General features: G+C 39.7%; 1 protein-coding gene across 1 annotated transcript; it reads left to right on the top strand.

Annotated features, from left to right (window-relative positions):
- The first annotated feature begins 1,051 nt into the window (after positions 1-1,051).
- Positions 1,052-26,726, top strand: LOC146317861 (protein APCDD1). Its single transcript, XM_084732975.1, has 5 exons — positions 1,052-1,439; positions 11,324-11,507; positions 14,224-14,749; positions 22,313-22,634; positions 25,752-26,726. The coding sequence occupies exons 1-5, from the start codon at positions 1,400-1,402 to the stop codon at positions 26,213-26,215; spliced, it is 1,536 nt and encodes a 511-aa protein (XP_084589101.1). The 5' UTR covers positions 1,052-1,399; the 3' UTR covers positions 26,216-26,726.
- The last annotated feature ends 905 nt before the right edge of the window (positions 26,727-27,631 follow it).

Here is a 27,631-nt window from a genome sequence, read left to right as displayed (position 1 = left end):
CACTTGTCCTTTGCCAAGATAATCCGTCCACTCGACTGTGTGTGACACATGGAGATGCTAATTAAACAGAGTGATTATTGCACAGGTGTAACTTGGAGCAGTCACAATAAAAGGCCACTCTAAAATGTACAGTTTGATCTTGAAAAAAGACATTTATTAGGCACTGAAACATGACTGTTTCACAGGGCTACACATACCACTTTTGATTCCCTGGAGCTCAAAGTCAGAACCCACCTTGCTCTGCCCCTCTAACAGATCACTCCTCCTGCCGGGACCTAACCAACCCAACCAATGAAAGTGATGAATAGGAGCCTATCAGAGGGCGGGTAGGGCAGGTCATGACTTTGCTCCCAATGTATAGCCACAGTTCAGTGCCTAAAAAACAGAGGTGGAAAAAGTACTCCCATTCTTTACTCAAGTTCAAGTACTGATTCAACTTCTTTACTCAAAAAGAAGTGAAAAAGTTCAGGCTCTGAAATGTTCTCAAAGAATAAAAGTTCAAAAAGCCCTCTTTTTATGTGGTTTTCATCTTGTTACAACTTTTATGTAGTTTTTGTCTTGTTACGTTGTTTTCATCTTTTAAGTTATTTTAATCCTTGTCCCTGTCTTATGTCTTTTATGTTCTTTTCATCCTGTCACATATTTTATGTTCATCTTGCTATGTCTTGTTTTGTTATTTTTGTTTTAACTAAACTAAACTAAACTAAAGCAACAGGCCTGATTTGAAAATGTAAAAAGTGGAAAGTACAGATACTTGATACATGTAGGGAGTAAAAGAAAAAAAATAATGACAAAGGGAGCAAAAACAGTGTTGGGTTTATATTTTTTTAGTATGTGTTTAGCACTATGATGGTATAATTAAAGTTTGCATTAGGTAAGAGTGAGATGAAAGTTATTTGAATTAATTTTAAGACTTAAAACTCCTCCAGGTTGATCACACACCTTGTAGACATGGTCGATTTTTTGCAGTGTGCACCTAACGGGATAAAACTTCCATACTCCACGCCCATAAAATCTCTCCAGAGGCGGGAGGAGGTTGAGTCCGGTCTCTGAACACACGTACAAACACTCCTGCAGGACGCACGGAGGACGCGCGTAAAAAGCACCCGAGCTGCTTCACTTCAACACCGAACAACAGCGTTTAAACTCCTGTAGTAAAGTCTGGACTTTACACCGGTTTCTCGTGTTGAATCTCAGGTACAGCGGCGGTTTTTATTCTCTCCAGCGAAGCGGAGGTGTGTTTCCTATGATGCACGGATACCACAGGCGTGTTTCCTCCACGCTTTGGATACAAAATGTGAGGATTTGTGTCGGAATAAACAAGGACGCTGCGTAAAAGGAAACCCTGATCTTGCCAGTGAGACCAGTGAGGCTCGTTTCAGTCCCCCAGCAGAGCGGAATGGGGCCGACATCTGCACTGCTGCTCATCGCTTTTTTGGGTAAGAAACTGACTCTGATCCAGTTTGGAGGTTTTAAGACTTTCTGACTCCAAAATTAGTGAAAAACATGTTTTTACTCCGCGTGTGCATGGAGAAACAAATTCTTATACAGCCTGAAAAATAAGATATGTTGTACCAAATAGAGCCCTGTTATAAAAATGGATGAGATCATTTAAATTATGTCTATTTTAGAAATTCCAGCAGATTTTTAAATGTTTTCTTCCTCTTCAGTGAAGCATATGTCAAAGAGGAACCTGCCATGCTCCTCTCCACCTCAGCACACCTGTTTACCATCATGTCTGTGTGTTTGTGTCTGTGTGTCCAAAAGGAGGAGTAATAATACTAATATTTTCTGGCTAAGTTATCCGTTATGCCACAGTGATGAACATGTCTGAAGGCTAAGAGGCAATAAAAAGCTTCCCCGGGGCTTCTGCTGCAGATGAAAGCAGTGTGAGAGTCAAGAGCCACTTAAAACATCCCATTCCTGATGAAAACCCTGTCTGAGCAGTAGAGGATTATGGGACTGCAGTTGACCCAATCCATCTGCTGCCATGCAGTGTGACAGTGGAAGGCAGCATTTGGCTGCAACTTCAAATGAGCGGGTGGAGATAAAACAATATTTCTTGGACTCCACTTACCCTTAAGTGTGTTTAAGTGAATCTAACGTTCAATTAGGTGGTGTGTTATTGCAGCCTTTCTGTAGAGGCAATGAAAATGCACTGTCAGCCTGGATTAGTGAGCGCTGTAAATTTACTGAGGGGGGAGAAAACCTCAGTAAGCCTTCAGAGAGTTAAACAGAGAAGTTTAAAAAAGAAACATGCACAGAGAGAAGTGTGGAGCTGATACTGATATGAGTCTAATAGGACGTCTGCTTGGCCTCTGCAGGGTCTTTAAGTTTTATTACATCTGTAAATATTCAGTAGTTTGCAGGATTGTTATTAAAGAAGATGACTAAACTGTTTTCTTAAGTAATAACTTTTAACTGCAACTTTTTATGTTCAGCTTGATGTTTATTTTTGTTTCCTTTTTCCTGTGGTGGCAAACTTGGATTGCCAAGATGTGAAGGTGCCTGTGAGTGTCTCATGTTTTGGCAGGGCTGGAAGAAACTAATAACAAATACTGTAACAAATTACTGTAATGAAGTATTTTTTGGGAGTGCTTGTACTTTAATGAGTAGATTTTAAAGTCAATACTTTTACTCATACTTAAGTATGCATTACACCTTGTAATCTGCTTAATTACTTTTAAAATCATAATTGAGTACAGAGTATAACTTGAATTAATATCCAAACATTTCATCTGCATTTTTGTCGCAGATAAGATTATCTGATCACAAATGGGTCAATGAAAACAGTGACATATGGACGAAACACTGCAGCAGCACAGGTTTGAAGTAAGGATGTGAATGATCAATCATTAATCAATTAATTGCTATTGAGAATTTAACTAATTATAAATGTTTTCATGGACATTTTTATCAATAGTGTTTAAACATTGCAGAAATTGCACCCCCTTTGTTAAATACGGAAACTTGAAGGTGAGAAAATGTAAAAAAAAAACAAAAAAAAAACATGTTTTGTATCTTTATAGATTATTGATTAATTCTTAGCATTTTCAAGGAAAATGCCCAAAGTTTGCAACCCAGTTTGTAGAGGTGACTGTGACGACTGAGCAGAACAGAGCAGAGAGTTGGAAGAGATTCAGACTGAAGATCTGATGAAACGGAAACCTCTTTAAATGCTGCTGTTGATAATGCATTAAACATCAAGGGTTAAAAAGTAACTAATACTCAGAGAAATTCTAAAAAGCAGTGTCTCAAAAATGATTGAAACACCTGTACTTTTCTTTTAATTGAGTAATATTTTAGAAATGTAACTGTACTTGTGTTGAGTACAGATTTTCAGCACTTTCCACCACTGCCTTTTACCATTGCCAGCACAAGACGTAAACAAAACTGGCAAACTATAGCAATAATAGAGAAAACTCTGTAATATGAAAAAGTCATTTAAACATTTTAACAGCAATTACAAACTTTATCCCTGCATCTTTGAGGTCAGTATTGATATATAAAGTTTAAATAGAGGAAAGTCTGGAGCCTGTTTAACTCAAACATGTAACATAAACATTTTTAACAATGATCACTCCAATGTGTTTGTGAAGGAGCATTGACATGTATTAAGACATGACATTTGACCGTTAAAGACTTAACTTTACAATCAAAAGTAATAAGGTCACAGTCAAGGTTCTGTCCTGTCGGGTAAGTGGGTCAGAAATCTTCTTGCCCCAAGTCAAATTGTACTTGCCCCTGTCTAAATTGTTTTATTTTCAAATAACCTCAAAGATTAAAGTTAACTGTCATGTATAATTTAGGGCTGCAACATCTATAAAAGAGTGAAAAATGTCCATCACAGTTTCTCAAAGTCAGTGTCTTTAAATGTCACTTCTGTCAGTCTAAACCCAAAGATATTCAGTTCAATATGATAATAAACAAAGAAAAGTGGAAAATCTTCATAGAGACTGAAAAAAACTTCTGCTTTTTTGTACTAACAACTATATGATTTTCAAAATATAAATTATTTTTTTTCCCCACTTGCTCAGTCGGGCAAATGAGTTGCCAGATTTACTTGCCCAGCATAGCATTTTACTTTCCCCAGGCAAGCGGGCAATCCTTATCGTCAGTACTGAAAAGTAGGCCTGAACTCCACTGAAAATTCAATAACATTCAAAATATTGAATTTGTTCCTCAAGGGGCAATTCAAGGCAAGTGAGCATGCAAACAGAATTAGACTGCACAAAGACAAGTTATTTGCATAAATTGACAATTGAGGTAATTGATTTTAAATAAATGTCAGTTCTGGTAATGCAAATATTGGAACATCAAGGGAAAAAATAGTCAAAAATACATAAAAAGGCAGCCTGTAAAAAAAAAAAATTAGGCTATGTACTCTGTTTATTTATTTGCATGCATGCAGTGTATGCCGCTATGTGTATATGTCATATGCTGCATATATATACAACATGTAAAACATGAATGGGTTTTATAAAAGCATTGTGCAGTGAGATTAAAAAACAAATGAACAAATGGCAAATCCAGGCATCTCTGCAAAATAAATAAATCAACATGTTTCACTGGTAACAGCTTATAAGAAAAGCTTAAACTGTAAATCAGTGAGGCTCCACTGTCATGTTTCAGCTGTCTGGTGATCAACACTTTGATGTCTGAGTTTTTAAAGAAACACAAGACAACTAAGAGAAATCCAAAGATACCAAATAGTCAGTACTGTGACTACAGAGACAAAAAAAGCAAAATCATTTAATATCACGGGAAACATTTTAGAAATCATGTCAACATACAGTAAGTTTGACAAACAGAGACAAACTGCAGCAACAGGATGACAGGGTGCTTACATGTTCAAATAAACCAACAGGGGAAAGATGAAGGAAAGACAGATGTAGGAGACACAAATGATGCTAATTACCATTCAGTCCAGCATGTCTCACTTCTGTATCAGCAGTGGTGATTCATTAAGTGGTGGAGAAAGAAGTCAAGTCGGCAGAATATTCAGGAAAAATGCTGATGGTGAAGAATGGACCCTTCGGGTCATTTTAGTCAGAGTTCTAGGACTTTGAATTATAGCATGATCTTCATCGACAAATGACTTCTGCCATTTAGATGTTCAAATGTCTGACGTTGCAAACAAATGTTATATTACAAGTTAGATAGCGTGCGAGAGTTCAACTTTTTGGTCTACTTGCCCCTCTCTAACGCACCTGCCTCACCTAATAGATGTCCAAAGTGTCCCGTTGTGCATGTTGGCCTAAAAGTTGAGTTTCAGAATTCACTCTTGACCTTGGAAATACAAAGCCTTAGAAGAGCTCAGTAGCTTCAGAAAAGATACTAAATGGACTTTCAGACGAGACTGAATGGCCATTAAATACAAAATTATTATTCCGTTGAAGGTCCAGCATGTAAGATTTAATGTCAGAATATGGAAAAAATGTAATATAATATTCATAAGTATGTTTTCATTTGTGTATAATCACCTGAAAATAATAATTATTGTGTTTTGTTATCTTAGTTTTGAGTGAGTTTTGTGGCCTACATTCTTGGAAGGGGAGGATGAGACAACGGGTTTGCAATCTGCAGGCTCACCGCTAGATGCAGTACTTTGTACACACTCATTTTCCAATACAGAGGCAAATTCTATACACTGAAAAAAATTCTTAAATAATCTTCTGTTATAGCGAACTCCAATTTTTGCTGTTTCAGCAGGTGCCAGATGATAGGAATTATTACTGTGACACATCTAAGTTCTTGACTGATGGAGGCCTAAAGGCCCCGTCATACATACACTAATGCAGGCAAGTGGCCGTCATCTGCTGAGGCGAATGTCTTTGCTATTGGTTGAGGCTGTGACTCTGGTTGAGGCTGAAACCAGTCACAAATCCTATGACAAGGTCCTGGGGTTCCTGTTCCCTCAATCGCATGCTGGCTCTCTAAATTGGCAATGTCTCGTCAAAACTTTGAGAACTCATTTCTTTGGCTCATATCTGCTCTTTTCCTTGACTGTCTGTTGCATGTTAGCATGCTTAGATTAGCATTTAGCTCAAAACACCACTGTAGTGTAATCTAAGTGAGCCACTAGAATGGCCATAACCTCTTATAACCCAACAAAAACAATATTTTATAACTTTACTTCACGTTGAATATAAAATTCCAGTCTGCACAAACTAACTCATACCTACAGCTGTCTGATAAATTTGCATTGAATTACAAAAAGTTAGTAGAGTAGAAAAGTCTTCCAAAATAAAAAATACTCCAGCACCAGTATACTCTTCCTTAAGTGTTATTTTCTCTACCGCATTCAAGTCCAACATGTTTGCTGCCAAATGCAAAGATAACACAAAGAACAGCCCTTTGTCTGGTCTCTGCTCTGGCACTTGTGGATTTTTCTCTTCCCATAAACGATGTGGAGTCTCTCTGCTTGTCAGGGGTCCCAGTGCTGTTACCTCACTGGTGGGATCGGGCCAACTGGAAATGTTCTCTGTGGTTTCGGGCTCTGGGAGTTTTGTGGGCACTTTGATTTAGATAGAGAGCAGCAGTTTGGGAAAGCAGCAGCAGCAAGGGACAGAAGAGGGTTCGAGTCCAGACACTCTGATTATCGCCATAATGAGTGGAGAGTTTTAGTTTTTTATTTTAAAGAAATCTGTCAGAAAAAAGCTCCCACCACTCATACATTCAAGACTCATTAAATGTGTAGTCGTATGACGATTCCTCTTTAAAAGTAATTTTACAAACAGGCTACACATAACCTCTTTTTAATCATTTCCTCATTAATTTCCCGTTAAGCATGTTTTCCATTTTCAGTTCTCGTTTGACTTTGATGTAATAAAACTCTCTGTAAAAAAGATTTGTCACAGTTTTTTAAATTACTCTAAATAAAGCTCATGTTTCATCATAATTTTGATATTTTCACAGAGCCGCAACTGAATCTAAAACAAGTGTTAGTCTGCAGCTGTTGCTGCTGCACAGTTTAACATCAGAAACACTTCATTTACCCACAGCTGTGATCAAAAACAGCCAAATATGATGCACGCTAAATATTCTTTTTAACATTGCACATGCTTTTAAGTGAGAAGAAGTGGAAAGTCACTGATTTGTTTAGGAGCTGGGAAGGAAACTAAGTAGATATTAAAGATACTGGAGAGGTTTTACATTTCAAGGTTTCTGATTTGGTTTATTTTAATGTTTTCAAATTGCTTTATTCATCAGCAAGAGAGTCTGTAGACCAAAAATGCTTTATATGGACCCTCAAGATATCCAGAGCATATATACACTTTATAAACAGATATCTGCATATGAATGCAGAATCTGTGGACAAGGTAGGGATGCCATGATACCAGAGATGTAGTTGTCAATACCAGTACTAGTGAATTTCCACGATTCTCGATACCTAATTCGATACTGTGGTAAAGACAAAAATAAGAAATTTCTGCCATTGTTGTGTTTCTTTGCCTCCTGTGTCTCCTTTTATATTTTAATAGTTATTTTTAACAGAATAGTAGTACACATCTGTAAGTCTATACTGTATTTTTGTAGCCTGGTGTTTGGCTGCACAGTGTAGAAAAGGAACGTCCACAGTTTCAGAATTTAACATGTTTTGTTGTGTTGTGAGCACCGATCAGCTGAGCTGACAGAGCGCACTGGATGCACTGCTGTCAGTGTGTCTAAGTTTGACGGAGGGCAAGGTAGGAGGACTAGTGCACGCAGTCTTTCTGGGAGTCATGAATACTTACTCCAACCACTGTTTTGTCACTTGACCCGCCCGTCGTAACCCATGTTATTTTCTAGAAAGTTGATCTGAACCCCACTACTTTTTTTTTTTTTTGATAAGTTGAAGCAGAGCCGTTGCTGCAGCTGCACATCACTACCTGACACATGTCGTTGTTATTATTCAGTGCTGGTAGCCGTTCTTCTCCTTCCTCTAGCATTTAACAGCAGACAAGAACACCTGTAAGTGTTGATGCAGTTTATGCTGTTGTGTCAAGAAGAATTGCATCTCCAGTACCTCTGGTACAGTAAAAGACGAGTTCTGACACTTTTTCACAGTACCATTTTTTTGGCGTTGACTACCAAATATTGGTTGTTGTGACATTCCTAAAGCAAAGGACAAGATTTTGGTATCGGAGGCGTTCTGCTTAAACTGGCTTTGGTTTACTTGTATTTGTGCACAGGCTGGTCTTGACGAAATCAGTATCAGCAGCAATTGGCAAGGCAGCATCTACAAATATGTCTGAGTCTGTGTGGAAAGCGAAAGAGGTGAAAAAATGTTGACCAAAATTAAATCTCTGAACATACTGGCTGTTGTCTGATGACAATTTAGCTTTTCATTACCTTTTTTAGAAAAAAATCATTCACATTCATACACAGATATCTGTTTATAGAGATTAGTCATCTTTCATCTCCATCTGTCTGATTGTCACCCTCTTGTCTTAATATAACATTTTCATAATGTTTTAGAGCTAATAACAAGTGGTATTTTAATCCAACATGGCTGATTCTTGAGAGCTTTCCAAAGGTTTGTCTGTAACTGAGTTTTCTGTCTCACCTCAAATTTACCTTCTTCTCAGCTCCTCTCACCTTCCCTTTTTTTTTGAGACCTGTAAAGACACACCGGAATCCCTGAAATCACTCCACACTTATGCTTATACTCAATGTGAATTTAAGTAGATTTTATCATTAAAATGTTTCTGGAAATTGAAACAAGGAAAAATCAATCAAAAATAATTCTAAAAACAACATAAATGAATCAGATTTGTACTTTTTTATTGACTCTTTCTGTTTTTGTTGTTGTATGTATGGCTGATGGGACTTAAAATAGGCTGTATATCAAATTTACCCCAACACTGATAAATGGAACAGAGTAAAACCCTTTTGCAATGATAAATATCAAGCAAACAAAATAGCTATGAAATAGACATTATGATTTATGGAGATGGTTAGCTTAAAAAAACACTTGTGAACATGTGAGCAAAAGTATGTCAGTAAGAGATTCATAATGTTGGTGATTCAGTGGATATAGTTCGTTGTCCAGCTCTAGTTGTGCATATATTTGTAGTTTTAATACTTTGCCTTGTGTGTCTGTGTATCTGTTGCAAGCATACAGGCGTATATTTGTCTTTTGAGCATGATAACACAACACACTTGTGTTCATGTGTGTGCATTCTACCCTGAAATTCACCTGCTGAGGCGATATTTGATCAGTGGAAACCCCAGTGAGGTTAAAAGTGTGTTTGTATTACTACATATCATCAGGTTTCCTTTTAAATTCACACACAATCACTGGTAGCTTCTGCTCTGATCAACAAGCTGTTTGCAGCCACTCAGGGCCTTTCCCCCAGCTCAGGCGTGACTGCAGGTGCAACAAAAAAAAAAAAGCCGCACACGAACATAAACACACACTCGCACATAAAACGCAGCAAACTGTGAAGCCTTTTCTTTGATTTTTAACACGGCTCCATCCAGCAGAGCAGTGTTACTAATGCCACCAGCTGAGTCAGGGGATCAAGTCTCCTCGCTGTCCAGTGTTTCCACTGAGCAGTGCTATGATGTGGTGATTTACACACAAGCCTCGCCTAACACACATAGTTGCTGCCTTGCTGGGCGTAAAACAACTGGATGGAGCTTTGTTCTTCATGGAGCTTTTGGCTTCTTTTAATCAGACGCTTTTGTTCCTCCCTCTGTGTTATTAGTCTCAAATTAAAAGCACAGCAGCGACCGCAGCGGCATTCCAAGACGTTAAATGATATTGCCGGGCAAGTCGGGTCCAACAGAAAGAATTTAAGGCAAAGTCTTCATATTTCAAGGTAGATTTTGATGATATTTAGAGTATTATATGGAATAAATCCTCGCTGGAATGTGAGCTTGAAGGCTTTTCTTTGGCTGCAGGCTTTGAAAATGCTTTCATTTCCGATATTTTATCCCCTTAAGCTCAGCCCATTGTTGAATGTATTGTTATTTCATGTGGTGCATCGAGGTTACAAGGACAGGGTGGGAACTGAGAGTTTTCAAATGTCAGCGCTGCTTTCGTTCTTTTCAACTTTGTTTGCAGCTTGTTTTTGAGAGTTTGAGTGTTTTTGTAGCAGCAGAAAGCCAACAATCATTTCTTCAACTTGGACATGTGCGCTTTTTTCACCACATGTTCAGCTAATATTAACCCATAATGGCTCCACTCATACCAAATGTCGCAGGTTGGTGATAAAGTCCTGTGATCTCTGGATGATGACATGAGTCAAAATGACCAAATAAACCCTTCTGAAGACTTCAAAGAGGCCTGACTGATTGAAGTTTTGCTTTCATGCTTTCACTTAGCTCATTCAAACTAACAAGACGAATTCTTACATTTGATCTTAGTGTAATTAACTGTCTCATTAGCTGCCATTAAAAGCAGTTGTGCTTCATTTATTAGGATGTAAAGACCTAAAAGAAAACAAGCTTGCTAAACTCACTCATCATTTATTCAGTATTGGAACCTCAATGAGGCAAATTTTTGAGGTTCAAACATTGCTGAAAGGCATGTACAGCATCAATTCTGTCTTGAATCTATTTTGTTTGTTTTGTCTATATACATGAATAAAGTTGCTATCCGTCATGTTTATACATTTTATTTGGACCATTGGCTGCACGATATTAACAAGCTTGGAAATTACTTTATCAGCTAAGAAAAGAAACCAATGCCAGATCCATGCTGCATAGCATGTTAGGTTACAACTAGCTGACCAAGATTAGCTTAGCTTAGATTTACAGTTTGCTAGATGGCTCTCTATTTGGCATTGACTGCTTCACACAGTTAGCTGACTAAAGTAATTTGCAAATGTAAGCTAGTAAATTTACCAGCCAGAACAGCCCTGGGAGTGAAATACCCGCCATCATCCTCTCCAGACAGTATTGTGCTTCGTTAGTTAGCTGGCAGTTAATCCATGTTAAGTCATCTGTTGACATTAGCAGACTCCATTTCTAAGCTAACGTTAGCTGGTGGTGCACACTGTTGGCGCTGTAAAGGAGCGAAAGAGAGGCGAGGCACTCTGAAGCGTGCGTAAATGTCACATAAAAATCATACCTGTAGGACTTTCCCAGGAAAAAAAAACATCCAGACTCCTTTAGCTACATAAAAATCAATCAAAGCAATTAATACATGTAAATTTCTTCTTAATCTTACATATTGCACCTCAGTTTACTTAAACAATTAATTTGAATCCTGAAATGCTCAAATATTTGCTTTTATATTATTTCTTTTGTTGTCAAACACTCATGCTTAAAAGAAGATGAATAATGGTGAAACCTGACCTGAGCTAAACCTTTGGTTTTCTTATTGTTCCCACAGGCTGGGCTGAAGGTTCCTCTCTTCACTTCTCAGATGGACGTTCCAGCCGTCTTTCCATGGAGAAAACCTTTGGCCGATTGGTCAAAGACTCCCAGTGTCAACACATGTTGAAGCACCTTCATAATGGAGCCCGAATTACTGTGCAGATGCCTCCAAATGTAGAGGGTCACTGGGTGTCCACTAGGTAAAAAAAACATGGACTTATGGCCTTAATGTTTTCTGTGCGTCTTTTTTTTCTAGGAACACAGGATGTTTTGACATAAAATATCCAATGTAACCATTTCTTTATATTGAAACAAGGGCATTAAAACATATATAACCAGAAACTGTTTAAATTATATGTTATCAGGTCACTTTCTATCATTAGATAAAAGATGATACTTGCATGTTCTTTTTAAAACAATACTGTGTGGACATTGCTCAAGACATACTGAGTTTATAGAGTGATTTCTTGTTTTTCAAACAGTGATTACTGTTCTTTCATGCTTGTACAATAAGAAAATAAACTTTCATAACTTTCTGTCCTGTTAGTTTGTTTTAGTTTTTGTCCAAATTCACACGATCCTTTTCAGTATTCAGCTTTTTGTCTTATCCATAGCTCGTAAAAAGAATGCCAAATCATAAACCATGAGGTGCTGAGTATCCTTCAATACAAGAATGAGAGTTTTCTATTCATTTCCTGTTGGCGTCTGCATTACCACACAAAAATAACTTCACTCTGACCCGAAAGGAGTGCTTTTAACATTCTCCCAAGCAATTTTTCTCTTCAAAGTCTCTGCAAAAGATGTTCTTACTAAACTGAAATGAATTGAAAGCAATGGATGCATATAATATGGAATAAAAACAAACAAACAATATTTGTAGGAGCGAATTGTATACTTTGGTCTTTGGAGTAAAAGGTCACTCCAGGTAGTCAACTCCAAATCAAAAATAATATTTTTCCTTCTGTAGAACTGTTTGTCCAGCTACATTGTTTTGGTGTGAGTAGGGCTGGGCGGTATACCGGTTCGTACCGAAAACCGGTCTTTATTTTCGTTATGATATGAATTTTTCATATACCGTCATACCGGTGAATAGCCCAAACAACGTCCGGAACGTGCGCGGCGGAAAGTGGCAGTGCAGCGGGGACCCATTTCACTGCTGCACACCACCACCACAGGCGTGCTTGCTTGAGCGTGTGTACTAGGGATGTTCCATGGCAACTCATTTCTCTGTTGATTAGATGCAAAATGTAATTTAGAATAGTCACTAAGAAAACACAAGGCAGAATGTATTAATTTATAATGTTAAACACTGTCCGAAAAAAATACTGTGTATTAAGAGCCATTTGAAGACGTTAATCAGTCTTCAATCGCCAAATCGTACTTTAAATGCCGCTGAAATGCGCGCTACTTCGCGCTGTGCAATACAAACCTTACACGCTTACGCTTCACCTTTTCAGACCGAAGAGGGTCACAGTGTCTGCAGGTAAAGGACCCAGAGCTAACGTTAGCTGCCAGCCTGACACACAGTGTGGCTAACGTTAGCAGCTAGCCTGACAAACAGTGTGGCTAACGTTAGCAGCTAGCCTGACACACAGTGTGGCCAACGTTAGCTGCCAGCTGGACACACAGTGTGGCTAACGTTAGCTGCCAGCCTGACACACAGTGTGGCTAACGTTAGCTGCCAGCTGGACACACAGTGTGGCTAACGTTAGCAGCTAGCCTGACACACAGTGTGGCTAACGTTAGCTGCCAGCTGGACACACAGTGTGGCCAACGTTAGCTGCCAGCTGGACACACAGTGTGGCTAACGTTAGCTGCCAGCCTGACACACAGTGTGGCTAACGTTAGCTGCCAGCTGGAGACACAGTGTGGCTAACGTTAGCTTCCAGCCTGACACACAGTGTGGCTAACGTTAGCAGCTAGTAGTAGCAGCAGCAGCAGCAGCTCCGCCTGCAGGTTTATGTCTGTGTCTGTGCTTAATGTGGTCACGTTTCTCCAGTCGAGTGAATATATATATCAGCTTATTCTGTCACAGTCTACATTTATCTGTCCGACTTTGCTGACGTAAACATCCGGTGTTGCCACGGCGATCGGTTCATACGCGCTAGGTGAGAGGAGCTGCCGTCTGACAGAGCCGCAGCCCCGACTAGTGCCCTGCGGCAACAGATAACTGGCATCATGCATGAAACAAATATTGACAAATATTTCATTTTTAAATATTTTAAACGACTAGTATTTCTGGTGCCGACTAGCGTGGGTGGGGACGTTTAATTGTATAGTCGTCCATGCCTGCTGGCAGCACAGGAAGTTTGCATCTGAGAGTCAGTAAAGTGATGTGAGGGAACTCACCTCTCAAAATCAGAAAATTGACATGAGGTAGGAGGAAAAACAGGCTACACACCATTGCTCTGCAGTATAAAGGATTAGTATTAATTAATAAGCACCTAGCTGGAATGGGATGTGATTTAATTTGTTTTGAGACCATCTTCAGTGATCTGATTTTGATTGAGCTGTGAAAAGGTGTTTGAATGTATTGTTGCTGCAACAGCCATGCAAATGTTAGCTTTTACAGTAATGTTTATATTTTAATGTTAGCTTTTGAGCTTTGCACATGTTTTGTGACAAAGGTTAATGTTAGTTAACATTATGATTAATATTTCACATGTATGGTTGCATAACAGGTAATATTTATGTGTGTTTTATATCAGAGAGAAGGCAGACATCTCTATAGCTGATATCTCCAAAACTCTGCAACTCACACCAAAACTATCTAGATGGATAAACACTACAGGCCAGAGGGAAAATATGTATTTTGTTATTTTGGGATGAACTGCCCTTTAAAACATCTTGGTATATATGTGAACATTCTTTGTATGGTGTTTATCTCCTCACCCTCCTCTGTTTTTTCTTTTACAGCTGTGAGGTGAGACCAGGCCCGGAGTTCCTGACGCGCTCCTACAGTTTCTTCTCCAACAACACCTTCCAGGCTCACCAGTTCTACTATGAGGACAACCACTGCACCAAACCCACCTACACCCTGTTGATCCGGGGTCGTCTGCGTCTACGCCAGGCCTCCTGGATCATCCGCGGCGGCACAGAGGCTGAGTACCACCTCCACAGAGTCCAGATGGTCTGTCACACGGGCACCGTGGCCAAAGAACTCAGCCAGAGGTTCAACCGCAGCTGCAGAGGGGCTGTGAAGGGCCCCTGGGAGCCCAACGTGCTCTATGAGCTGTGGAGCGAGGAGGGTGGCTTTGACTGCTCCAGGGAGCTTAACTTTGCCATGCACGAGCTGCAGCTGCTGAGGGTCGAGAAGCAGTACCTGCATCACAACCTGGACCACCTGGTGGAGGAGCTGTTTCTAGGAGACATCCACACGGAGCCATCCCAGAGGCTGTACTACAAGCCATCAAGCTACCAGATGGCCCTGCAAAATGCCAAGGTAAGTCCCTGATGATTGAATCTTAATTAGAGTTTAGATGAGGGGGAATGTGGCTGCAGTCTCTGTAGAGTGAAAATGTTGGTTTATTTAGAGCTGCTATAATTCTGTATATTACTAGTTCTCTTCCCGAAAGATCACAAGATAATTCTAAGTGGTTGTGGGCTGATAACCAGAAGAGGAAACATTTAAAAAATGAGTTCTGCAGCACAAAAGTGTTTATTTTTTCCTTTTAGACTTTTCTAAATTCTGAGTTATAGATTTTTATGTAGCTTTACAGATACCAAGGTCTGCTTGTCTGTTGTTTGGTCTACCAGTTTGGTTCAGACTGAAATATCTCAACAACTATCGGATGGATTGCAAACTTTTAGAAATCTCAGATAACATATTCTACTGACTTTGGCGATCCAGCTTTTCTTCTAGCACCATCGTAGACATTATTCCACCCGTGACAAGGCCGTGCAAGTTTCTTTGCAACTATTATTCAATGAGAATATCTGAAGTAATAGTGGTATCTGTAGTGGTCTTAAGTAGAGTTTGTTGTCATTGATTCCAAAATGAAAGGTCCATGTCCCTGTAAATTGTGGTTTTCATCACTGCTAACCTGGGGAGGGTTGCAGACAGACTTAGAATACATGAGCTGAGAACTCCTCTCATCTGCAGACACTGTGGTTTGTATTTATTAAAATGTATGATCCAGACAGACGAAGAGTTTTGTTTTCTGTTCTGAGCACACTGAGCTCAGTGCAGGGTCCCTGGTGAACTCCAGTGTGTCGAGCCTCCGTACAGACCACACGCACCAGGAAAAGCATGACCTTAAGTTCTTGTATGACAGATTATCTGGATTGTAGCCTGCACCAGCTGTGAAGAGACCTGAGTAAAACAGAATTTGAAACCAGGTCTACATGTTTTGTTATGAAGTATCAGAGTGATCAACTGATCGGAAAAAGACTGTGGATGCTAGTTATTGTAATTTTTTGACATCCTGTGATACAATCTGCCACCTGTCAATGGCAACAAACAGCCATCCAAGACAAATACTTTTAATCCCAGCCTGATTAGGATCGGTGTGTATGTCAACAATCCTGACCTTACACACTAAACATTTGCACGTGTAGAAACCAAAAACTGTGCACATACTGATTTCATCTCTCTAATCCAGCATTAAGAAAGAGCCTTTTCTTTGTTGCACCGTGCGTATGGGGTGTAATTTCTCTATTTACACTGCTGAGCAGCAGTTTCCCCGCTGGGTGAAACCCTAGAGTGATGTTTTCACTGTCACCCTCGATAGAGATTACAATGAAATCCTGTTCAGGTCCGCTGTCTAAATAAACATCCATTTGTACAGGGATGATGAGGCTCGGTGTTGCTGATCAGAATGTAAACAGTGTGTGGAGTAAGGAGCTGTGATCAGACAAGCTCCCCTGTGGTGTTGTAATGACCAGAGCCGCGCTCTTTAAGCTCCTCTGGCCCTCAGAGGTGCAATGTGAAACCCGGCCTATCTCTGGGAGCGATCAACATGTGGTATTCCTAGAATTTGGAATCATGAGGCCATATGAATTATTCCAGCGAGCACATACCAGATCTGATTTCATGCATGCCTGAGGCTCAAATCAAAGTGTTGCATGTGCTCTTTTTCTCCTCAGTCTTTCCTGAATAAAAAGGTTGACGGGGTGTCGGACTTTTAGGTGCACTTCCAAAGTTGCAGTAAAAGTCAAACATAACTAGCTTTGTCTTTAATGCACCATTATGTAACATCTGGTATTTCTTGTAATTCAGCACCTCCAGTTTTAAAGTTGCACACGTGCATTTGTTATGATTACATTACATATGATTAAAGAACTAATGAGTCAACATCTGTGCTAACTAGGGCTGCAACTAACAATTATTTATAAATTTAATAATGGTTTATTCTATAAAATGTCAAAGAGAATTGTGAAAAATGCTCAATACAGTTTCACAGAGCCCAAAGTCTTCAATTGAGTGATGTCTTTCTTTTTTCCAATCAACAGTCCAAACCCAGACTCTTTATTTACTGTCATAAATGACAAAGTAAGGCAGCAAATCCTTATATTTAAGAAGCTTGAACCAACAAATATTTGATAATTTTGCTTGAAAACTGACTGAAATGATTAATGAATTTTCAAATTAGTTGGCAGCAAGTACACAAGACCTAGCCAGCCTGCTAATATTATTTATTTCATAAAGCTTTCACTGACGACTAAAAGCCAGTCTGACATCTTCTTTTGTCTTGATCTGTTAATCTTTCTTTTTATCTTCTTAACTTTTAATGTGGAGGGTCAAAGCTCCATTGCTATCAGTATAAACACCAGAAATACTCCTTCAGTGCTCTGAACTCCAAGTCTGGGCAATACAGCTAAGCTAACTAGCTAATGGCAGCTACAGTTAGCAGCGTTGCTTTAGGCTAGTTGAATGAGTTGAGGCAGAGCAGCCAGACATTGGAGGCAAAACCAGAAAATATATTCGCCATAAAATATGATCCAATTTCACCAAAATCAGTGACAGAGTTCATGTTAAGTGAACTAGTGTTGTCAAGTATTATGTGCTTTTCAATTCAAACCCCGGGGCATTCAGGGCCCAGAGTGAGAACGACAGAGGCACCATTAACCCTATTACAAGTCAGTGTGGCATCAAAATGATTTTGAGGCTGTTATTTAAAGGTAGAATAGTTGCATTACTCTGCAGTTTATCACTCAACTCTGCATTTTCCCTCAGCTTTACAGAGCATTTAATTCACTTACATCTCATAGGTTGTGTTTGCAAACATGAGTGTATGATCAAGTGTTTTATAGATTATCAGTTAGATGAAAAAACAAGATGAAAATGTGTACAGCTTGTTACGCTGCCCCAAATAATATGTTAATGGCGCTTTAAATCTCTTTTTTCCTTAACGAAACTAAAACGTGAATTCCATTCAGCACCATTGTGTATGGGTGGAGGCAGAAAAAAGCAGTCTTGGTCAGGTCGAAACCTCAGCACGAAGATCCCTGTAGAGATGAGTGTGGAATTATTCCATTTTTTGGGTGAACTGACCCTTTATGCATCATAATATGCTTCTATAATAACACAAGCCTGCATTATAGGCATTTTTGAACATCGTAAATGTTGGCTAATTTTATAGCTTTGGTCAATTTTGGGCCTCGTTGACCATCAACTATGCACATGCAGTAAATTAGGTTTTTGGTGAAAACGGTGGTAGAAAATGCCTCACTCCTTCCTGCACAAAAAGCACTAAATCCGACCATCTCTTGAGGTTGTAATGGTTTCTTTTCGGGGATTTTTACTGCCATGGTGACGATCCAATCCATTAATCTTAAGCGGTGTACCCAGAGCTGGTCCCAGTCCAGAACATTTGCTGGTGCCAGCATGTTCATTTGTGGTTATTGGGTGGATCTCAGCAGTGATGCAAGAGCAGGGCAGCAGACTTTAAAGTTTGTTTCTGTTTTCTGTCGCCTGGCTGGTTCGCTGCTGCGTCACTGAGGCAGAGTAATGACCACTTGATTATGATCCTTGTTAAGAAGAGATCTGTATTTTTTTATTGTTTTTGTTGTTGTTGTTGTGTTGGTGGTTATGTTTTTACATGATATCCCTCAAGGCAAGACTCAGTTTGGATGTTGTGTTATGCTTTCCTGAGTTCAAGTCATGTTGTTCTTTGATACTTTCTTGTGACTTTATAAGCCTTTGAAATGCATTTAAAACTCGAGCAATGAGCTAGTCAGTCTAAGATAAGACTCTTATTATGAATTCACCTCACAGGAGAGATGCTGGTGTAGCAGATGCCAAACATAGGAAAAACATGGGTGTAGTGTCTTTGATATCAAAGAAGTGTTTTAAAGTCTTACGTAGTTTCTGTTCCTAGTAAAAAGTTTGCTTCTGGACATCATATTCCCCCAAACTGTGGTGGTAATCCTCAAAATGCCCAAATGAAAGATGGCTGCCAAACAAAGTGAAATTCAGATCTAATTCTGCTTGATCTACTGTGGTTTGGATGGCACCTCATTTGTCTGTCAATTCAGACAAAAGTGCCTGCCAAATGTAGTAGTAAAAAAATGAAATTAATAAATGTAATTTATATGAAGCGAGGGCAGTAATATCCTTCCTCATTTCCTCATTTTACTTCAACTCCAGCAAGGATATAAAATGCTTTGCTTCCAACATGAGTAACCAAAAATTTATTGCAACACAAGCTTGTACAAGTTGGACGTTTCATTCTGTGGCAAAGACACAAAGTTTGTGAAGCTTCAGGCTTTATTGTTAGTTCATTTACTGAGAACAGCTCGTCCGTGCTTTCAAACACTCAAATTAAGAATGGTTACAGGATCATTTTCTTTTATTTGCTGTGAGGGCTGCTCAGTTTCCACTTCAGTTTATCCCTGTCAGAGCTGATGTTTAGTCAGTTGACAGAAAAAAAAATTATCTGCCAATATTTTGATTATCCAGCTTTTCCACACAGAGCTCAGATCAGTCTGAACACAGCCTTTTAGATGATAACGAAATATTTTTAGGCTTTCGAGTAGCCTGGAATTGTTATACTAATTCACAAATGTGTTGGTATCTCACACAGCAAATGAAAGGTTGAAAGGGGTTAAGGCGCACAGGACAACCACTGTAGTGTCCAGGGCATTGTGGCTATGTAATAATATGTGACGTGAGAGGTAACTCTCACTAACAGCTAGCAGCCGGAGCTAACCAACCATGGACAGCTGCTGTCAGACTCTGTATCCCTGGAGAAACACTAGAAACAGAGAGTCTGCTGGAGCTTTAACAGCAGCACATTTGTGGCCATTTTTGTAAAGGCTTCTGTGTTGTACCTGTGTTGAAGGTAGCCGAGTTAATGCTAGTGGCTCAGAGGCTGAGAGGCTTTCCGGTGGTGCTGCAGCCAACAGACGTTTAAAATACCCCCCAAATGGCCAGCTCAATCTCAGCATTGGCTTTACAAGGCTCAGCGTAATGAAAAATATTAGGTGATGTTTTGAGCCATTTTTAACCCATGAAATGCTTTTTTATATATATATAAAGTTATGAAAACACATTTAAGTGTGCAGTACCTCATTAGCAAGCAACACCTTGTCCTTGTGGGCCTAATTTCTCCCTGAGTCTTGTCTGTCAGGCAGCATACAGGCTGTCCTGCCTTCATGGTTGGTGTTTATTGGGAAACTTATAGTAAATGCTAATGGTGTTTTTCGAATTAGAAATCATTTAATCGATATTCATATAAAAAGACACATAATTGAACATCAAGGATTAGAGTAAGAAAGTGCAGCTGGTTTTAGTAGACAGTATCACCAGACTATCACAGTCATCAAAGTGTTTTAAAGCTACAAGCCATATATAAAAGTGGAGTCAATGCCAGACTGAAGATGGACACTTAGTGTAATAAGCTGACAATTCTGTCTGACATTAGGCAGCACAATAACTAATAACTGATCTTTTTTTATTAGAATGTATTTGCTATATAAATAAATCACCCCTACACAGTCCTGTGAAACATTGTGCTACTCCCTGCCTTGGCTGAGCAGTGATGCTCAGGTGAGAAATTCATAGAAAGAAGACATGTTCGTAGTGTTTTTTTTTTTCCTTAGCTCACACAGGCTGTCTGGGTTTTATGGCATTTTTCCTGCAGATCTGGAACTTGTTTTCCACACCTGCAACATAAACTCTCCCACCTTCTCTTTTTCTTTTACTCTCATATACGCGAAAATATGTGCACAGGCTGTATTTTTCTCTCCTTGCACTGTATTTATTTCTTTTTCCTAGCTACATATATATTTCTTACTCATACACACAAACACAGATGCACAAGTGCCGAGACACACACCCGTAAAAATACACTCTGCTCTGATAGTCTCAGAGCTGCATTCACAGGAGGCCTCTCCTCCAGTCGTCCCATTAACCTCTCACTCTGAGGCGGTTCTGGAGCTGCACTGGGATTATCTCATCTGTAGCTTGTACTGATACTTCTTTTTCTCTTTCTTTTCTTTTTTTTTTTTCCTAACTCCCCATAAATCCCTAGCGGACGTAGTGTTGTCTGGGAAAAGAGTGATTGGGTTGGGGAGGTTAGGTCTTAAATTTTGACCACCCTTGAATAACAGAAACTGCACCGCCTCCCTGGAGTTTGGTCTTTGGAAGAGATTTTGCGGAACACAGTCTGAAGGCTTCCAGTTCCGTCTCCGTCAGGCCCTCTGGTCTTTTTCCTCCAGCCAGAGACCCACAGCTGTCCTGTCTGTGGATCCCGTGATCACATGTTGCTCTGGGCCTCTGCTCAGGCAGACATGATATGACTACAAAATGATTAACGGTCATTTATAGATCTACAAACCCTTTTTTTGTCAATATGAGGCAGAATAAAAGACGTCCCGCTGTTGTTGTTGTCAGTAGCATGAAAGTTCTGCTCTCTGTTCGCTGTGTGACTTCCTGTTGTCACGGCTTCAGCTCGACCAGACATCTGTCTTTTACGGTAAAATGATGTGATCACCCTGAGAAAATGCTGGAACCTTGTCCGGCGTCCAACACTGGAGAGGTTCAGACTGAAGGAAATAGTTTTTCCTCCTTCACCTCTGAACAGACGCCAGAAGTCCTTTATGTGGATTTCATGATACAATAATACAGATGATGGATTAAAAAAGCTTTCAGCGCTGACAGATTTCGTAGGACCAGACTTTCATACAGTGACGTTCGGCAGGAACTTCAGCTCAGAGTTTGTAAATAATTTGCAGCCTCGACAGCTGATAGCAACAGTTTGCCAAATCAACTTTATAAGGTGACTGATTTGTCAGTTGTGTTTTCAGCTTGTGTCCCAGAGTCAACAAAAAGAATCAGGTTCAAGGCTTTTATCAGCCCTGGAAAGTGGAACCCCACCACTGTGATCATATCAAAAACACACATAAAACTCAGCTGGTATATCATTGTGAGATTTTTAAAACTATCTACTCCCATCAGTGATGATCAGTCAGATCATCAGTCAGTCTTTAGTGTCTGTTATCACAACAATTCCAGTCTTATGTGTGTCTGCAGCTAAGCTCACATATTACTGGACCACTAATGTGCAGTATATAATATGTAGTATTTTTTGTGCACATTTGACTGCATGCTGAAGGATCTCTTGTGGTTGTGGTGACTGATATTTATTTTGTTTTACACTGACTGCTGAATCCTCACTCCTCTTTAGTGGCCGGCTGGGGATGCATGGTCATTAACAACTGCTAGGCTAAAAACAAGGCTTTAGAGCTGCAACAATTAATTACTAATTAAAGTAACCACCAACTATTGTGATAATTGATTGATCATGTTGAGTAATTTTTAATATAGATATGTCCAAATTCTCTCTCACTTGGTACAATACTCACATTACAATGTTTTTATTTAAATGTAAATATATTTTTGTTTTATATTTTCTACTGTGCTTTTTGAAAGTGTTGTGAACTGAAGTAGGGCACAATTTTTATTAACTTTTTTTAGGTTTGACAATTTATTGCCTTTTGAAAAGTAACTACATTACTACTGGTCACATTTCATCATCATACCTTTCCGTCATCTTTTTTCCAGAATCATGACCACGGCTGCATCGCCTGTCGTATCATCTACCGCTCAGATGAGTTCCACCCTCCCATCCTGCCGCCGCGGGCTGACCTGACCGTCGGGCTGTACGGTCAGTGGGTGAGTCAGCGCTGCGAGGTTCGCCCTGAGGTCCTTTTCCTCACCAGACACTTCATCTTCCATGACAACAACCACACCTGGGAGGGCCACTATTACCACTACTCCGACCCCGTTTGTAAACATCCCACCTTCACCATCTACGCCCGCGGACGCTACAGCCGAGGCCTTCATTCCACCCGCGTCATGGGCGGGACGGAGTTTGTCTTCAAAGGTAACCGGTTGATATTTTCTTGTCGTACAGCTGTGGTTATATTGTGGTTAAATACCAACAGTTCTCACAAGAGAATATGTTTCAGATGATAAAAAAAAAGATATTTCTTTGCAGCATTTCTAACAGAATCATACTCCAGTCTGCTCCCCAACACAAAACCATTATGTAGATTTTGACGTGTGCATTTTAGGGCTGCAACTAATGATTATCTTCATTGTCAACTAATTAATTCTCAATTAATTGTTAGGTCTATAAAATGTCAGAAAATAATGAAAAATGATGATCAGTGTTTCCCAAAGCCCAAGATGACATCCTCAAATGTCTTCTTTTTGTCCACAACAAAAATGTTTAGTTTACTGTCATAAAGGACTTTTTTCTTAAAAGAAATACTCAAACCAATTAATCAATTATCAGAATAGTTGGTGATTAATTTAATAATCAATTAAGTGATTAATTGTTGCAGCTCTAATGCATTTAGAAGCTAAACTGTACAAATATACCTGATTCTTCTGGTGACACTTGCTTCCTTAACTGTGACTCTACCTGTTCTTTAATGGTAAATGTAACCAGTTCTGTTTAACAGTCAGAAAATTTAAAGGAATGATTCAACAATAAGTAAATAAGGAAATAATTTGCTCTCTTGCTATATGTAGCCATACCCAGCAGGTAAATTCTGCCTATCAACATCTCTAAAACCTAATAATTAATAGGGATAAAACAATGCCAAAAAATCAAACAGTCCACAATATGTTTATAGTGATAAACAAAAGAAAAATGACAACTTGAAAAAAAAAAAGTCCTTCATTAAATAATAAACATGATACATGCAGCATTTTTTGTTTGGATAGAGTTTATATTTAGTACTTTAGTAAGTTATCTGTTTTTTTTTTATCCATACAAAACCCCAAGTACAAAAACAACAATTTTGGGGACAGGGTATTATGTACAGTGACTTCCTGGAGTCTTATCTTCATCATCAGGATGTCAGGCCACCAGCAGAGACTCTGGGAGGTTACTACCTTAGATATAAATACAGACACCGCATTGACGGCTTCAGCATGTTGCTGCATTCTGTAGACATAGCTTCCATTTTCCTTAAACATTTTAGTGCTTTTTATCAAAAAAAAAATGCACCTCTCCTGTTTACGTTTATTTCTTCACAGGTCCTGACCTAACAAAAATGGCGGCAATTTTGCCTTACAATGCACAGGCCAATGTGGCATCTACATATGTATATGTTAGTGGTTACTACACCCAGCCAAGAAACAACCCCACACATAAAAACAAAACCACAACAGGTCATTTATACTCTTTGATTTGTATTCTGATTAAAAAAGATAAGATATGACTTTATAGGTGCTGGTAGGCAGATTTGTAACTGTCAGATGGAGGCATGTTAGCCATTTCCCCAGTTTTGGTCAGCGTTCATGTTATAAAACTCTCACTGCTGTGGACAGGGTCAGCAGCAAAGAATCCATATCAGTTTAAGTGTGCACTAAACGTATGTAGAATATTTGCATCTCTTCACTTTGCTGTCAGACAGCCTTTTCTGAGCAAGCAACCAGACTCCATAGGCAATTTAAGTCATTTTCTTGTGCAGAATATGAGAGGTGCTGGTCCGCTGCTGCTTCAATCTGTTTGTTAGTTTGGTGAATCTGGGCTAACCTTTTAAAACACAGGAGGTCACACAACAACACAAACCAACTCACTGATCAGACAGCGGTCGAGCAGCAACTACTGTGTGGTAAAATGACTGTTTTAGCCAAAGGACTCGGGTTGGTTTGGAGAGAGCGATATTTGGCTTATAGAACTGCTGTTTCCCATCAGAAAAGGCTGCCTGACAGCAAAGTAAAATAAACACTCCAAATTGTAGGCGTGCTTCTGCAAACTGAAGGCGTGCAACCATCATCTACTGTAGGTTACACACTAACTAAGGGCAAGTATTTCATACAATACACCAACAAAAAATCCTGAACTATCCCCTTTAAGTTTAAACAAAATGGTTCAGGCAGTTTGGCTCAGCTGTTGACTTGTTAACCGTTTTCCCTGATCTCTGCAATACACCTTTTTCACAGCAACATGAAATGGCAGGTAGACGCAGGTGTTACCAAGGATACTTGCTAAGGTCCCATTCTAGTGTTGCAGAACCTTTCCAGTATGAATGGAGCAGAACCTTAATTAGTATTATTGGTAACACCTGTGTTTACTATTTCATGTGTGGCTGCTGTGAAAAAAGTCTGTTATCTTGGTGAGTTATCATAACAAACCATGGCTAAATTACAAAAATATGGTCCAGGTTGCAACAACAAGCAGAAAAACATTGTTTCAGTGAATCATCCTGTTGAAAGTTTAGAGTTTTTTGCACCTGAGGAGTGCACTACAAAGCGAGATAATGTGTTAGCGAGGTATGTGGAGTTTAAAGTCAGATTTTTCAGTGTCACAAAGATGGCTCTCTTAACCTTGTCAGATCACCATGGTAACTTATGCTAAACGTATAACCTGGTTGGGAGCGGGTTTTGTTCAGCTGTAAAAGCATCACGATTCTTTTCTTGCCGATGTTCTTTGTGAGCTGTATGGCTTCTAAACTGAAGGAAGATGTAAATTCACTGAATGAAACCATAGTACAGCAGCACAAACTGAATGCATTGTGTTGTCATGGGAACCTCAGCGTTATTTTTCTGTTTGCTTCAGGTGATAACACCAGCACCAGCTTTCCTCTAGTCTTATTTGTAGCAGTAGAGTTGCTTTTTGCTGTAATGTATATTTTTTATCCATTATAAAAACCCTGCTCATCTTGACTTAAGTGGGCGGCTTGTGTGCAGAAGAAGAGTCAAATGATGCATCAAATGCTTCTTTTTATGTCAACGCACACAGAGCCTGAATAAGAAAGTATGTTGATAACCACCACTGTGATACCTATTATCTCTGATCAAGGTTCTAAGTTTTGTCGAGTTCATGCAAAGAAAGTCTGGCTGAGTTGAGCTGCTTTTGTAATGCAGCTCTCTGAGGGTTACTCCACCCTGAGTGCTACATCATTACTCTGGAGGCCATCAAACGCAGGATGTTCAGGATTTACTCTTGGCGCTTACAGATCTCCTTGTGTCTTTCCTCCTCTAGTGAACCACATGAGAGTAACTCCCATGGACTTGGCCACCACGTCCCTCCTCAACGTCTTCAATGGTAACGAGTGCGGCGTTCAGGGGTCCTGGCAGGTCGGGGTGGAGCAGGACGTCACCGTGACCAACGGCTGTGTGGCGCTGGGCATCCGGCTCCCCCACACGGAGTACGAGCTCTTCCGCATGGAGCAGGACGCCCACGGCCGCTACCTGCTCTACAATGGCCAGCGTCCCAGCGACGGCTCCAGCCCGGACCGGCCGGAGAAGCGGGCCACCTCCTACCAGATGCCCCTGGTGCAGTGCTCGGCGAGCAGCCAGCCGTCGGAGCACAGCAGAGCAGACAGCAGCGACAGGCCTATGCTGCATCACAATGACTGCACGGGACGGCACAGAGGTAGCCAGAAACACGTCACGGTGGCTCTCGCCACATTCGTCACATCTCTGCTGCTCTGCTGGCAGAGATAGAGAGCAGTTTGGGCTCAACAAGAAAAGTGGATTACAAGAGACTGCTTGTTAAAACAGCAAATTCAAACTTTTTTATGTGAAAGAGGATGAAAACTGGTGCCTCTGATCCTCTTCCCAACTACCAAAGACTTGACACTGCTGCACCACAGAAACTGCACTTTACAGTGGAACCAAAGACTGACCTGTCTGTGCTTCCACAAATATACAAAGATGTCTATGTATCCACACGAACCTGAGAGTATGTTTTATACATTGTATTTACCTACAACTATCAAGTCATCACTTGATTCTGCAAAAAGATGAGTGGAAACTTTTTCTATAATGAACTCTTGACAAGAAGCTCCCCTCTGGAGGAGATGTGCTTGTGGACAGTCACTGTTTACAGTAAAAGGGAACTTACTTATATCAAGCATTTTCTTTACATATTGCCTTACAGTACTGTCATCTGTCATCTTTTCCACAGTAAAATCATGTTATTTTGGACACAAAACTATTCATCTGCTGGCAGTTATCTTCCATTGTAAAGAGAGATTTTTACTCCCTCAGTGAACAGATCGCTGCATCTTCACTGGCCAACACACGACCACGTTTCCATGAGGGCGAGTTTGAAATTATGTCATGCTCAGATTGGGAAACTGCACCTACACCCTGATAAATCAGCGTCCTCAATTACCGCAGACTTTAGTTACAATGTATAGCTTGTATTAGAACTGGGCAATGTGGCTGAATTTGAGATCTTTTTTATTAGAATATTTAAAATCTTCTAAATGTTTGAAATAACAAAATAACCAAATTAATGCAATTTAATCTGTTCCCATTGGTCATCCCATCACTTGACGACAGTTTAGCCCCTGGAGCGACATCCAGTGTTTTGGGGGTTCAGGCTTCCTCTTCTGTGTGCCAGTCATTGTTTACAGTTTGATTAGTAACTTGAGACACGAAAATGGGAGTTGTTGGCGAACCTCTAAACACATATTTCCATAGGAATGTTAAGTAATTTTTAATTTTTAAAAAGTGAAATCATTGCCAGATGATAGTCGATGGGTTCTTTTGCTCTTGACTGTCTATCTGCATGCAGCCAAAGGCTGCAAAAATGTGATTGTAGTCGAATTTGTATTGACCAAACAAAAAACAGACGGCTTTTGACACCAAAATCTTGCCTATAGACTCTGCTTTCACGTTCAGTTATTGGTAACACATTAAGAAATGGTGAAATGATAAATTAAACTTTGGTTAATAGTTGTTTCAATGTTAACAATGAAATGATAATATGAAATGACAATTAATGTTTACTCATTGTAGTAATACTACAACTGACATCGAGACATTTATTATGTGCGCAACAATAGTTTCCTAGTGTAATTGTTAATGTCTCCTATCAATTATGATAAAAATATATTTTTTATTAAAGAAAGT

Source organism: Lutjanus erythropterus, chromosome 12, assembly GCF_056507025.1.
Source record: "Lutjanus erythropterus isolate fLutEry1 chromosome 12, fLutEry1.hap2, whole genome shotgun sequence".
NCBI classification, from domain to species: domain Eukaryota; kingdom Metazoa; phylum Chordata; class Actinopteri; order Lutjaniformes; family Lutjanidae; genus Lutjanus; species Lutjanus erythropterus.
The sequence above is the reverse complement of the archived record's forward strand: the minus strand, read 5'-3'. Positions and strand labels throughout refer to the sequence as shown.

Excerpts from the sequence above, each read along its gene's own strand:
- LOC146317861 (XM_084732975.1), top strand. The coding sequence starts at position 1,400 with ATGGGGCCGACATCTGCACTGCTGCTCATCGCTTTTTTGG. Across the intron at positions 11,508-14,223 it reads GGTCACTGGGTGTCCACTAG|CTGTGAGGTGAGACCAGGCC; the intron begins GTAAAAAAAACA and ends TTTCTTTTACAG. Across the intron at positions 22,635-25,751 it reads GACGGAGTTTGTCTTCAAAG|TGAACCACATGAGAGTAACT; the intron begins GTAACCGGTTGA and ends TTCCTCCTCTAG.